At 55.9% G+C, this 14087-nt stretch overlaps 1 protein-coding gene across 2 annotated transcripts in view; it reads left to right on the top strand.

Moving 5' to 3' along the window:
* The window catches only part of GTF2IRD1 (GTF2I repeat domain containing 1), a 124057-nt gene that overhangs the window by 90782 nt on the left and 19188 nt on the right, over positions 1-14087 (top strand). For both annotated transcript variants that reach the window (XM_082358555.1, XM_082358554.1), the window contains one exon: positions 13970-14047. In XM_082358555.1, coding sequence (XP_082214681.1) covers positions 13970-14047 — 78 coding nt within the window. The remainder of the gene's footprint in view (positions 1-13969; positions 14048-14087) is intronic.

Raw genomic sequence — 14087 nt, 5'->3', positions numbered from 1 at the left:
CGAGCACCCCCGCGGGACAGGGCCGAAGCTCTGCCGGGCCCCAGCTTTACCTAGGAAGGCCCCATTCGGGAGAGTCTCCACTTGAGTTTTCATTCAAGGAACTATGTCAGATTACGTTCTTCTGAGACAATAGATCTTCCCACTTGACCTACATCCCACCCCCAGCGTTGCCTGAGGCCCAGTTTGAGAAGCTCAGCTGTGGGTGAAGGGTCTGCGGAGGGGAGGGCTGTGATCCCATTTGCGGGGAGGCTACAAGGGGGGAACGGCTCCAGCCCCAAATGGCACCTCTTGTCATGGTCCCCATTGGGGCCTCTGCGAGGTCTCTGCGGGGTCTCCTGTCACTCATCGGGTGCTGGGAGGAGTGGGCTTCCTGGAGAAGGGGACCTGAGCGGGGCCTGGGATTGACCTCAGCAGAGGGCATTTGGGAGTGGGGGGAGGGACTGAATAGGAGCAGGAACAAGTCGCCTGCTGGGCCCTCGGGAGCTGGGTGACCTTGGATGAGTTAACTTACTGTCTGTGACCCTGGATAAGTTAACTTGCTATCTCTGGGCCTCGAGGTCACATGGAGCAGGGACAGCCTTCATGGTCCACCCCCCGACCCTTGTCACGCACCCCTGCCTCCCTCTCTTCCCTACGCCACCCCCCTCCACCCTTCCAACTCATAAGAGCTCAAAATAAAACCCTCCTTTCTCAAGTTTCTAAAGATGTCACAGTTCCAGTGCCAGCCACATGTTTCTCCACTTCATTATCTCTGCTTTTCTTTGTTAATTAGGCTCCAGTAATGATCTCACTTCTGCCTTCCCGGGAAGAGCTGGCATCTGCTGGGTGGGGCCTGGAGGCCTTTGTGGGCAGACGCCCGGCTGCCAGGCCCAGAATTGGCTGGCTGCCTCCTTTCCTGCAGGAGAGGCGGCCCAGTGGGCCACGGAACAATGTGACTGATGTCAGGGAGGCCCCGCCCTTTCCAGCTGGGTCGTGGCCGCCCCAGTCTGCCGCTGGGCTGGTCGGTGGTCCCAGCCCTGCCCTCCCTCAGCTCTGCCAGGTGGGGGAAGGGTACCTCAAGGTTTCCAGCGGCTGTTAGACAGGGGGCTCCTCAGACCCCAGGAGCGAGCAGTGGGGGGCTTCAGGCTCTTCTGCAGCATTCCAGAAAACCTCACCGAAACTAGTTCCCCAGCTGGGACCACCCAAGCCGACAGGAACAACCAACGCCTTTATTTAGGCTGGAATGAGATCAGCTCTCAGGGTCACCAGGCACTGCGTGCGGAACAGAAGCTCTCTAGCTGGCTGATAAATGCGTCTTTGAGCCATGCAAGTGGAGGCCTGGGGGGCGGGGCACGAAGGATGGCTCAGCACACGTGGCTTACTGGGTGGACCGGATCTTTCCAACCTCCTGGGCTGGGTGGGGTGGGGTGGGGAAGGGTCTGGTGGCCAAAGAGACCTCCTGGTGGGAGGTGGGGATGGGGACAGGACAGCACAGCCTGCGGAGGGCCCCCTGCAGGTTTGGGAGCTCAGGGCCAGGTACTTAGTCTGTGAACGGTTCCGAGGTGTCTGCTGGGCCGGGCACTGGGCTGGGTGTAAGTGGCTTTTGATCAACACCAATTAAAGAGAACCCTGCCTCATGGAACTTACGTTTTGGTGTGGGTGCAGAGAACAGACCATGTGCGAAGGGTAAAGTGTACCGGGTGTGAGCGCTGAGAAGTCACAACCCCGGATGTGCAGTGGCCGGGGGAGGTTGGTGAGCAGAGGCCTGAAGGCGGCAGTAATGAGCCAGGAGGGCATAGAGAAGAGCCGGGCAGGCCGAGTCCAGACTGCAAAGGCCCTGAGGTCCCCTGCCAGGGTGGGAGGCCAGGTCGGGTGGGGGACCTGGTAGGAGATGAGGCGGAAATGGGAGAGAAGGCCGACTGTGGACGATGGGGCAGGATGCTGACCCTTGTTCCGAGTGAGCTGGGAGCCAGGGCAGGCTTCTGAGCAGAGGAGAGACAGAATCCAGTTTAGGATCTAACAGGATCCTTCTGGCTGCTGGGTGAGGACACACGGGGTGGCAGCAGGGGACGACGTAGGGAGTTGGTCCTAGCAAAGCAGGTGAGGCCCAGTAGTGGCAGCAGTGGTGGTAAGTCCTTGACTCTGGGCAGAGTTTGTAGCTGAAGCCGACAATTTGCTGATGTGGGCTGTGAGAGAGAAAGGAGTCGAGTTTGACCTCAGGGATTTGGGCTGAGCTTCTGGAAGGATGGAGGTGCCGGTAGGTAGCTGAGATGAGGAAGATGCAGGAGGAGCTGGCTGGGGGGGTGGGGGGAGAGGGGGAGTCTCAGGCGTGTTTGTGGCGTGTTAAGTCTGGGGTATTATCCAGGTGCTGTTCCATGTACAGTGGGGGCGGGGGGCGTGTCCAGGGAGTGTTCCAGGCTTGAGGTATAATTTGGGGAATCACAAGCCTGTTGCTGGTATTTAAAGCCCTAACAGAATGAGATCATCGGGAGTGAGTGGAGTCAGAGGGCCAGGGCCCTGGTGCCTTCAGCCTTTGTGGGTAAGGAAAAAACCGGGAGGAGCCAGGAGTGGGTGGTGTCCTGGGGCTGAGTGGAAGAACCCCGTTCTCCCTGGGGGAGGCCCTTCTCCCCTTGTGGCCGTGAGGCTCCCACGGCCCAGAGACGCGGCTGAGCATCTTGCAGGGACGTCAGGGGTCAGGCCCTGAGCAATGATGGCTTCTCAGCAGGCCCCAGGCCCACTGTGCCGGATTATAGATGCCACCCAAGGCAAGCGGGAGAAGGTTTCCGTTCCGCTCCACAAAGTAGGGGAGCCCCGGGTTTCCACTGTCTGTTCCATGAAACAGCAGGTTCTGCACGCCCTCTTGGGTGGGGACCTGGAGAGTGGCAGGGCTGGGTGAAAACAACTTCACTGGTACCAGCAGAGGATCTTCTTCGCCGGGGAAAGGAGGATGGATTTGCCCCACGGACAACAGAGAGCCCTCAGCGAGTTTAAAGCGAGGGAAGGACATGGTCAGATAGACTGTTTAGAAAAATCTGAGTGGCTTGCAAAGCAGAGGATGAATTCAGGGAGGGCAGGTGAGAAGACCCACCTGGATTTTTGGATGGAGACAAGGGGGCACAGAGAGGTTTTGTTGGCTGCTGTAACAAATTACCCACTCGGTGGCTGAAAGCAACACAGGTTTATCTCCTTACAGTTGTAGAGCTAAGAAGTCCGAAATGAGTCTCACAGGGCTAGTCACGGTGTCCGCAGAGTGGGTTCCTTCCCAAGGCTCCGAGAGAGAATCTGTTTCCTTGTTTTTTCCATCTTCTAGAGGCCGCCTGCATTCCTTGGCTTGTAGCCCCTCCAGCATCTTCAAAGCACATCCGTCCAACCTCTGTTGTCCCCTCTCCCTCTGCATTTGACCTTGCCTCCTTACAAGGCTGCTTGTGATTACATTTAGGGTCCACTCGAATAACCCAGGATAATCTAGCCACCTCAAGATCCTTAACTTAATCACACCAGCAAAGTCCCTTCTGCCATGTAAAGAAACATAGTAACAGGCTCTGGGGATTAGGGCATGGACAGCTTTGGGAGCCACTGCTCAGCCGAGGTTTCTCTCCTGAGCGACCGTGTGGGAGGTTGGAGCCAGGGACCCACGAGAAGGGAGGAGGGACAGGTTTGAGGGGACCTGGAGAAGCCGGCCTGGGATGTGCAGAATCAAAGGTGCTCGAGGGAGCAGGCGGAAACACGGGTTTGGGGGTTGCGGGTGCAGAGAGAGAAGAAACAGCAGCATGGATGGAACAGAAGGAAGATCTCTTCCCTCCCCGTGTGCAGCAGCTGAGTCGGACACTCCTGCCCTGTCCTCCCAGCCACAGCAGAACGAGGCTGTACTGCCAGGTGGTCAGTGGGCTGGGGTGAATCCTGGCTGTCCCTCTAACTCCCTGTGTAACCCGGGGCACGTGGCTTCCTCTGTGTGCCTCAGTCTCCTCGTCTGTAGGATGCAGACACTCCTAGGACCAACTTCGTAAGGTTGTCAGAAGGATTAAGTGAAGGAATGCATGCAAAGATCTAGGAAGAGTGCCGGGCACGCAGGAGCTTAATTTCTCACACAGTTATTTACCGAGCGCTTGTGACGTGTCGGGTGTTATTGCGGGTGCCGGGGCTGTAATCCTGAACACGGGCAAACAGACTGCACGCTCAGCCCACAGGAAGCATCTGTTCTCGGGTCGTTGGCTGCAGAGTTTGCTGTACAGCATGAGGATCGGGATCGGTACCCCCCCTCCCCGCGTAAGAAGGTAGAGCCCTCCCTCGCCTGTGCGGTCCGCTGCCTCCGTCTGCCCACCTCGCCCGGGCTGGGTGCTGATGCCCTGCTCATCACGCTTAGTGTGTGGCATTCCGTACCTGGCCAGTCGTGGCCACAGTTCGGCCTTGGGACCATGGAGGAGGGAAGGGGAGAGGAGAGGGAAGGAGACGATTTCCCTTGGGAAGGGCCATGGCCATGTCTGCTCCCAGGACTGTCTGTCCAAGACAGACCCCCACAAGAAAACCTGGCACTTGCTCTGCCCAGCCAGGTTTGCAGGTTCGAGTATGGAGCTGCAGGAGAGTTTGTGAGAAAGCCCTCTGAGGAGGTACTGGGCTGTTCCCGGATGGGAAAGCAGCACCCAGGGGTCAGAGAGACCTGAGTTTGAGCCTCAGCGCCACCCATCGCAAACAATGCGGCCTTGGTGGCTGGGAACAGGCACCTTGACTCCTCTGAGCCTCGGTTTCCTTATGTGTAAAATGAGGATCATAACACCTAGAGGTCAGGCTTGTCGTGAGGAAGATAGAGCATCACTGCGTAAATCGCCAGGTACCGTCTCTGGTGGGCACGTGGCATCGGCAGATGGAGGATTTGCATCCCAGTGTCTGGCAGCTGGGAGGGCAGTGAAAGGGCCTGGAGCCCCAACAGGGGACGCCCCAGCCAGACAGCTCTCTGTTGGCCATTGTTCCAGGCTCTTGTGTGCCGTGGGTCAGCTGAAGGTCAGAAATCTGGGCTCCAGGGAGGAACCTGGATCACCTGCCCAGGCAGGTTGTGGTCCACCCACCACGCCCCTCCATCCCAGGGAAGGGAGACGGATTGACGGGGGCACAGAGCCCAGCTCGAGGGAACTCTGGGGGAGAAGGCTTGCTTTCTTCCCTCCCCTGTCCCCCTCCCCAGTGAACCCCATGCACTGATCAGATCCGTCATGATCCCTGGCTTATAACCCACTCTGCCATCAATCCCTGCATGTAACCATCAATCAATCAGTTGATTGATGGTTGTAACTTTTTATTTTGAAATGATTTTTAATTTACAAAAAGTTGCAAAGATAGCACAGAGTTCCCAAATACCGTCTGACCCATGTAGGATGTTAACATCTTGCATAACCATGGTCCATTTGTCAAAACTAAGAAATTAACATCGATTGGTGCCATGCGATTAACTAAGCTACAGGCTTTATGTAGATTTCTTCAGTTTTTCCACTGATGTCGTTTTCACATTCCAGAATCCAATCCAGGATACCACATTGCATTTAGCATTCATTTATTTTTATTCTTTCATTCGTATTCCCACATATTTGTTTGCTCACTTGTTAATAAATACTATGGTGAATGCCCGTGAACCCACCACCCGTCTAAGAATCAGAACAGAACCAATAACGTACATCCACCTACGTGCTCTCCCTCATCCTGTCTGCCTCTCTCCCCAGAACAAATATTCTGAATTTTATGTGTGTCATTCTCTTGGTTTCTTTCCCTTCAAAATTGCAAAACTGCAGGAAAAAAAAAAAAGAATAGTATAATGCCTGCCTATATATTCTTTGTCTGGATTCATTAATTCTCTTTTTTGTGTTTGTGTTAATTCTTCTTTCTTCTTCTTTTTATTTTTTTTATTTTTTTTTATTTTTCATTTTTTGGCCTCGCCATGTAACATTCGGGATATTTTTTTTTTTAAAATAAATTTATTTTTTTTTAATTTTTGGCTGCGTTGGGGCTTCGTTGCTGCACGCGGGCTTTCTCTAGTTGGGGCGACCGGGGGCTACTCTTCATTGCGGTGCACGGGCTTCTCATTGCGGTGGCTTCTCTTGTTGCAGAGCATGGGCTCTAGGTGTTCGGGCTTCAATAGTTGCGGCACACGGGCTCAGTAGCTGTGGCCCCCGGGCTCTAGAGCGCAGGCTCAGTAGTTGTGGTGCGCGGGCTTAGTTGCTCTGTGGCATGTGGGATCTTCCTGGACCAGGGCTCGAACCCGTGTCCCCTGCTTTGGCAGGCGGATTCTTAACCACTGCGCCACCAGGGAAACCCAGACATTCAGGATCTTATTTCCCCGACCAGGGGTTGAACCCAGGCCCTTAGCAGTGAAAGCGCTGAGTTCTAACCGTTGGACCGCCAGGGAATTCCCTGGAGTCATTAATACTTTCCTTTTTTAAAAAATATTTATTTATTTATTTATTTGGCTGTGCCAGGTCTTAGTTGTGGCACTCGGGATCTTCATTGCGGCACACGGGATCTTTAGTTGTGGCATGCAGGATCTTTTAGTTGCAGCATGCATGTGGGATCTAGTTCCCCGACCAGGGATCGAACCCAGGCCCCCTGCATTGGGAGCGCAGAGTCCCAACCGCTGGACCACCAGGGAAGTCCTTGGAGTCATTAATTCTTAACGTTTTTTGCCAAATTCCTTCCCTCCCTCCCTCCCTCCCTCCGTCCCTCTCTGTCTCTCCCACAGGCACAGACCCCGCCCCATTGATTTCTGTCTCTGCCTCTTTCTCCATTCAAAGTAAGTTGCAGACATCTTGACTATTCACGCCTAAATATTTCAACACACAACCCACAACTCTCCAGAACAATGCTATTCTTTTGCAGATCCACAATACCGTTGTCACACTTATAAAACTTACTAACTCCCTATCATCTAATAGACAGTCTGTATTCAAATTCCCAAAAATGTCTTTGACACTGTCGTCCCCCGTGATTTAATCACTGCTCACAGGTTGATTTCTTTTAACATGTCTATTGCATATAATACGGGCCTAAACCAAAATTGTTTCATTTTGCTTTTTTTTTTTAACTTTTTAAAAATTATTATTCATTTATTTAGTTGCACCAGGTCTTAGTTGTGGCAGGCGGGCTCCTTAGTTGCAGCATGTGGGATCTAGTTCCCTAACCAGGGATCGAACCCAGGCCCTCTGCATTGGGAGTGCAGAGTCTTATCCACTTTGCCACCAGGGAAGTCCCTTTTTTTTTTAACTTTTCTAACCAAGGTGTCCTATTGTAACAAGCCTGGAACTTGCTTCTGTCACTTAACATGACGTAACACAGGGTTGAAATGTGTGGCCATAGCTGTTTGTTTTCAGGGCTCTGTAATATTCCATTGAGTGACTGTACCACGATTGATTTGTCCATTCTCCTGTCCTTGGCCATCTGGGTTCCCTCCATGGTCTTGCTGTTACTAAGAGTAATCTTAGCACGCTTGAGCATGTCTTCTTTGGCACACATATGAAAGATTCTCTTGGGTACACAAGATCATGGGCCCGGGGAGGGCTTCCACCCCACTGCAGCATGGCCATCCCCTTTCTGAGCCTCAGCTTCTCCGTCTGTAAAACAGATGGAGGACTTCCTTGCGGATCCAGTGGTTAGGACTTGGCATTTTCACTGCTGAGGGCCTGGGTTCAATCCCTGGTCGGGGAACTAAGATCCCACAAGGTGTGCAGCATGGCCAAAAAAACCCCAAAATTCCTGCTGCCCCTAAATACAGATCATGGAAGAGGTTAAGAGATGAACTGAGTTTTTTTTTGTGTGTTTTTTTTTGAAAGCTTTTTTTTTTTTTTTAATTTTTTTTTTTTTTAATTATTTATTTATGGCTGTGTTGGGTCTTCGTTTCTGTACAAGGGCTTTCTCTAGGTGCGGCAAGCGGGGGCCACTCTTCATCGCGGTGCGCGGGCCTCTCACTATCGCGGCCTCTCTTGTTGTGGAGCGCAGGCTCCAGACGCACAGGCTCAGTAGTTGTGGCTCACGGGCCCAGTTGCTCCGTGGCATGTGGGATCCTCCCAGACCAGGGCTCGAACCCGTGTCCCCTGCATTGGCAGGCAGATTCCCAACCACTGCGCCACCAGGGAAGCCCTGAACTGAGTTTTATCCTGGCAAAGGTCTGGTGCCAGGAAAGGGAGGTATCATGCAAGTCGCAGGGTCCCAGAGAGGGACTTGGCTCCGCTCCCTGCACAAGGCAGCTGTTCTGCCAAGGTGGGGTGCCCGTGGATAACCAGCCTCTGCTCTCTTGAGAGCCAGGCCCGCCCAGGTCTGCTTTTTGCCTGAATCGCCCAGCCCAAGCCTGGCAGAGAGGAGAGGCTGCTTCAAGAGGGTTGAGGAGGAGTAGTTATTGCACTCTTCCCCAGAGATCTGGTCTCTCCCTCTGAGCGGCGTTCCTTGCTGCGGGCTGCCTCTGTGTCATTTTGGATCATGACTGTCAGCTCACAGTCATCAGCCTGAGCTGGGGACCTCAGACCAGGCGCAGAAAGGCCAGGCTGCTCAGGGCTCGTGTACTTTGCCCCGGGAGAGGGCTGTGAGGCCACCCCAGGCCTCACCCCGAGCTGACTGGTGTAAAACTGTGTACATAGCATAGCTGTGGTTTAATAAGCTTGGTTGCTTTCTTTCCCCAGGCAAAATTCAGTTAATCCTCAGGCCAACAGACAGCAGATTAGAAACAACAGGGTGAGAGCTACAGTAGTGAGATAGACAGTAGTGGGAGAGAGGAGACCAGAAAACTGGAAACAGCAGCAAGAGGCAGGAGAAATGCCAGCCTGGGGCAGTGGGGGACAGGTCACTGCAGCCAGGGCAAGTTCAATAGCACTTTCTGGACGGCACTGGCGGTCGGGTCATGAGGGTGACCTCCGCCTACCCCCAACCATGTGCTTAATAAGAAAGGGGTACTTGATGAGTTTTAGAAAATGGTCTCCCCCACATGAGTAAAGCAAACCCAGGGACTTAAGAGAACAAACTTCCATCGTCTGGAAGAGTTTCGTATGGAAGATTTCATTTCCTGAGACTACACAAGATAACTGAGGTACTGATCTGGTAATAACATCGATGATAACTTGACACTGATGGCAGAAGACCTTACATATTTTTATGCACGGTATCATTGGATCCCTCCCAACAGGCCAGGATTCCCATTTGAGGGATGTGGAAACTGAGGCTCACAGAGGTTGAGTGCTTTTCCAAATATCACACAGCATTAGGGTTACAGTCAAGATTGCCTTGCAACCTGCTGGGCCAGTGAACTTCCCTGTCACTGGCCCTGAGGACCCCCTTTCTCCCCACTGTCTACAGGCATTCAAGCAGGTACATTGAGGGCACACCACACTCCGCATGGAGCCCTGTGCCATTTCCAAATGGAGAACATTCTGAAATGTTTGCAACCGTTGGTGTCCTTACAGCCAACCTGGGTTCAGAGAAGCTCAGGCAGGGCCCCCCCAGAGAAGAAGAGTAATAACTAGACTGTAGACTGTGCCAGGCATGGGCATAACGTCCTCACCTCATCCTCACGGCACCTCCATGTGGTCGTTGCTGCTAATTTTTATTTTTTAAGGTTTTTTTTTGTTGTTTTTCGTTTTTTTTTAAATTTTAGGCTGAGTTGGGTCTTCGCTGCTGCGCACGGGCTTTCTCTAGTTGCGGCGAGCGGGGGCTACTCTTCGTTGCACTGAGCGGGCTTCTCACTGCGGCGGCCTCCCCTGTTGCGGAGCATGGGCTCTAGGTGCACGGGCTTCAGTAGTTGTGGAGCGCAGGCTTCAGTAGTTGTGGAGCACGGGCTCAGCAGCTGTGGCGCACAGGCGCAGCTGCTCTGCAGCATGTGGGATCTTCCTGGACCAGGGCTCGAACCCGGGCTCGAACCCTTGTCCCCTTGGCAGGCGGACTCTCAACCACTGCGCCACCAAGGAAGCCCTGTTGCTACTTGCCAAAGGAGGAAAGCCAGTGGTTGTCTAAGGTCACGAGCTAATAACAGAGCCAAGATTTGAGACCAGACAGTCAGACTTCAGAGCGTGTGGTCTTAACTCCTGGCAACAGGGCTGCACCTCAGAGCCCGGGAAAGACCACTGGGTTTACGGCCGGGGCCCCACGGGGCCCCAGTGATTGTGCCTCACCCCCCTCCCCATGTTCTCATGTTTCCTGATCCTAGTTTGGCCCACAAGCAGACCAGACTCAGAGGTGATGGCTGCCGGGACCGTCCCACCCCAGCCTAGGCTAGGACAGCCACTGCCCACAGCCACCCTTGGGGAGGTCCCTGGTGACCACAGGCCTGGCCACCCCCTCTCCAGACGGTGGGTGTGTGACGGTGGTGGCAGGAGCCTGGCTGTGTCAGGAAGGAGTCCTGTGACCTGCCCACAGCCTGCCAACAGGCCCACTTGGCTGGAGGTGCAGGCTAGCAGGGCGCATGGCCTTCCTCCTCCACACCGGGGCTCGCCAGGACTCGGCCAGGGGCCAGCTGAGGACGGTGGCCATGATTCACGTCACAGGAGACCAGCTCTGTCCTGGGCACCTCCGAGCCCCCCGACACAAGCGTGTTCAGCCCTCCCCCCTGCGTGGAGCTGGAGGGCTGGGGCTCAAGCAGGAACACAGGCAGGGCCTCTTCACCTGGGGTTCAGGTTCAACCTCCCAGCAACTGCGTCACTCCTTTGCCCTCACCACCCGAGGGGTTGCCTCCAGTTTCCTCTGAGTACACAGAGGATCAGCGCCTCTCTCCCCTCCAGCCCCTGCCAGAGGCTGACCTGGCCTATTTCATTCAAAAACTAGTCCTCTAAGAAAAATGGAACTCCCTTCCTCCAAATTAAGTAAAAACAAAGAGGTGGGGGAGAAGCCAGGAGCAGCTGCGGAGAAAAGTGGGCATCCTCTCAGAGGCCCGACGCTGAGCTGGGAGGATCCAGTGGTAACGTGCGTCGTGGGCCTGACAGTCTGCACGTGGGACATGCTTGGTCCACTCAGCAGCTGTGATTATTCTTGGTATTATGGAAAAAGGCCCCTAAACTCCCACCACACTCCAGAGGCATTCAGGACACCTCCCGGTGCCACCAGCGTCCCTCAGGCAACCCAGGTCCCACTTTCCTGACATTTAACTGCTGCCACAGTTTGCTGCCCGGGACCGGCCCGTGTGCTCTTCCTGCTGGCTGCCCTGTGATGTGGTGTCACCTCTCCCTGTCAGCTGCAGCTTGGTTTGGGGGTGCTGTCTCCGGCAGATCAGACAGGACATAGGGGAGGGGAAATTTTCCATGTCCCCTAACATGTGTTGAGCACCCACGGGATGCCTGCAGCCCCAACATGCAGATAAGTCTGCATCCCACGGGGCCTTGGGTGGCATGGGTGTCACCTCCTCTGGGAAGGCCTCCTTGATTCCTGGCTGGGTTGGGGTTGTCCCCCCCCACCCCATGTTTCCACGAGCCATGCAGTGACAGTTATCAAGCCCAGTGGGTCACCGAGTGTTCCTCACCGTCCCCTGCCTCGTCTAGGGCTGTGCTCTGTACTCTGCTAAATGCCCAAGGGCAGCACCGCATCCAGATGGGACGGTGCTCGTGAAATATTTGTCCAAGACGAATACTATATCAAGACAGTGAGCTGAAATGCTGAGAGGTGACATGGCGTGGCCCATGCGTGGCCCTTTGGGGCCTGGCATTGCCTCTCACAAGGCGAGGGCAGTGTGCAGCCCAGCCTGCCCTGTCTTTGTCTCTCTCCACCCACTGGCAGCGGTGCAGCAGGAGCCTGCTGGGGGAGGTGGGGTTGGTGAGTGAGTCCTGCGCGCCCAGAGAGGTGCACAGGTGACAGCCATGTCCAGCAACTACGGGGACCTGAGCTTTTGGGCTTGCTTTGAGGTGCTGTCTTTTAATCCAGAAGGCTTTTTGTCATGTACGGACTGAGTCCGGCCCTGCCCTGAGCTTGAGAGGAGACAGAGGCGTGGAACTATGAGCTGATGGAACGAGAGATTTAGAGGAAACACCTTAAAGATCAACCCTTCTTTCTACAGATGGGAAACTGAGACTTCAGGAAACCCAGAGTGCGTGGTAGAGTGAAAGACGAGGACTTTTGGGTCAGACAGAGTATTCCTGGCACTTAGCGGCTGTGTGACCTTGGGCAGGTTACTTAACCTCTCTGAACCTTTGTGTCCTCGGCTGTGGTGAGCAGTGGCCGTGACCGCGTCCGGGAAAGCTGCCAGCAGAGCATCCAAGTGCTCGTTGGGTGAATCCAGGCCGATCTTTCCCTGGCCTGTGTGGTGCTGCCGTGCCTGTGCAGAATGCCGGCCACCAGAGCAATCCCTGGTGGCAGGGGCTTAGCTAGATAGAGTGTCCTGCACCTCTCTGCAGGCTCTAGGTGGCCCTGGGGCCCCGGGCTCAGTCCTAGTTGTCTGCTGACCTGGAGGAGGGTCAGGTTGATTCTCGCCACATCCGGGGTCCTGAAAACCATCTGGAAGGGCCATGTTGGGGCGTGTGGGAAGATGGAGGGCTCCAGGGGGTGCTGAGTTTGGGGTCTTGGTGTGGCCGAGGGGAGCCATCACTCCCCAAGATGGGGACACAGGGAGAGGAGGTTATCTGGGATGCCTGACATTTGCAGTGTCTCGTGGGCACCCAGGTGGCTGGTTGGCCGTGGTTGAAGAGAGAGATTCAGGAACTCCGAGATACGGCAGATCTAGGTTCCAGAGTCAGGAGCGCGGGCAAGAACAGGGCCAGACCAGGGACAGCGGGTGAAGGAGGAGGAGGCGCCGGGCAGTGCGGGAAGCTCTCTGCCCTGCGGGGCGGCCCTGGGCTGGGAGTGGAGGCCCCTCCCTGGCGGTGGTGCAGGGATAGGGCTGGGCCTCCTGGCCGGGGTGTGAAGGGCAGGCGGGGGCAGCAGACAGTCTGAGTGGCACACAGCCCTTGGCTTCCTAAATGGAACTGAGTTCTGTGAGATTTTCCAGATTAGCACAGGGGTTGTTTTTCTTCACAGACCCATTCTGTCTGCTCTGCCCCTCACTGCCCAGGCCCTGGCTCCCTGCTGGCTGCCAGCTCCTAGTCCCCACCCCCGCCCCAGAGGCCCAGCCCTGTGCTTACTGTGCGAGGGTGCCCGGGCCCTTCCTGGAACTCCAGCTCCCTCCCCAACCCAGGGCACCAGCCCGCAGCCCGGACCTTCTCCATGCCATCCACTCCCGCCCAGCCCGGCCCTGCCTCTGGGGGGCTCCACGGACCCCAGCTGCTCTTCTAGGCCAAGGAGAGGAGTGAGGGGAGCACAGGGGCCAAGCAGAAAGTGCCCGTGGAGGGCTGCCCTGGACGCTAGGCCGGAAGCGTGTGCGGCCCCTACACCCCCAAAACACGCCTGTCTCCCTGGTCACAGGCCTGGGGCTCTTGGTCTGCAAGGCCACCAGGGTGAGTTCTGAGAGCCCAGCTCAGTCAGGCCAGCACACGCTGCTGGACCCACCCCCGCCCCCTCCCCTGGCACCGGCCCGGGCTTCAGCCGCATCCAGCACGTTGTGACCTTTCTCCCTTCAGTGCCCACGCATGGGCCAGTCCTACACCTGCTGTCTTTTCCCACCCGCACCCCACTCGTCACAGACCCCTACCTGCCTTCCAAGAGACCACTTGAACTTCCTGCTCTCCCAGGGGGCCTCCCCAGGCTTGCACGGACGGGGTAGGCACCCCGATTCATGCCCCACGTCTCCCCGGAGGTGTCCCCCGTCGCACTTCTGGGCGCCACCCCTGCTGGGCTGTGAGTTCCTGGGAGGAGGCCCACGGCCTCCCTCTCCTCGGGGTGCTCCATGCCTGACACGGGGCCTGTACGGGGGAAGGTGTTCAGAGGATGCGGGACGGGTGGATGGATGTACAGACAGACGGCTGAGGCCAGAAACAGGCTGCAGGGGAGTGGGCGGGCCCTGGAGAGTCTGCGCCAGCAGGTGAGGGTCTGGGCCGCCATCGGGGAGAAGGAGCAGGTCCGGTGGCCGAGACCGTGCCGACCCTCACGCCCCCTCGTCTTCCTCTTGTAGATGAAGATGATGCCAACAGACTTGGGGAGAAGGTGATCCTCCGGGAGCAGGTGAAGGAGCTCTTCAACGAGAAATACGGTCAGTGCGTGGCGGGGGAGGGCAGGGCCTGGGGGGCAGC

Source organism: Balaenoptera borealis, assembly GCF_965194805.1.
Source record: "Balaenoptera borealis genome assembly, chromosome: 16".
In the NCBI taxonomy this organism is placed as follows: domain Eukaryota; kingdom Metazoa; phylum Chordata; class Mammalia; order Artiodactyla; family Balaenopteridae; genus Balaenoptera; species Balaenoptera borealis.
The sequence above is the reverse complement of the archived record's forward strand: the minus strand, read 5'-3'. Positions and strand labels throughout refer to the sequence as shown.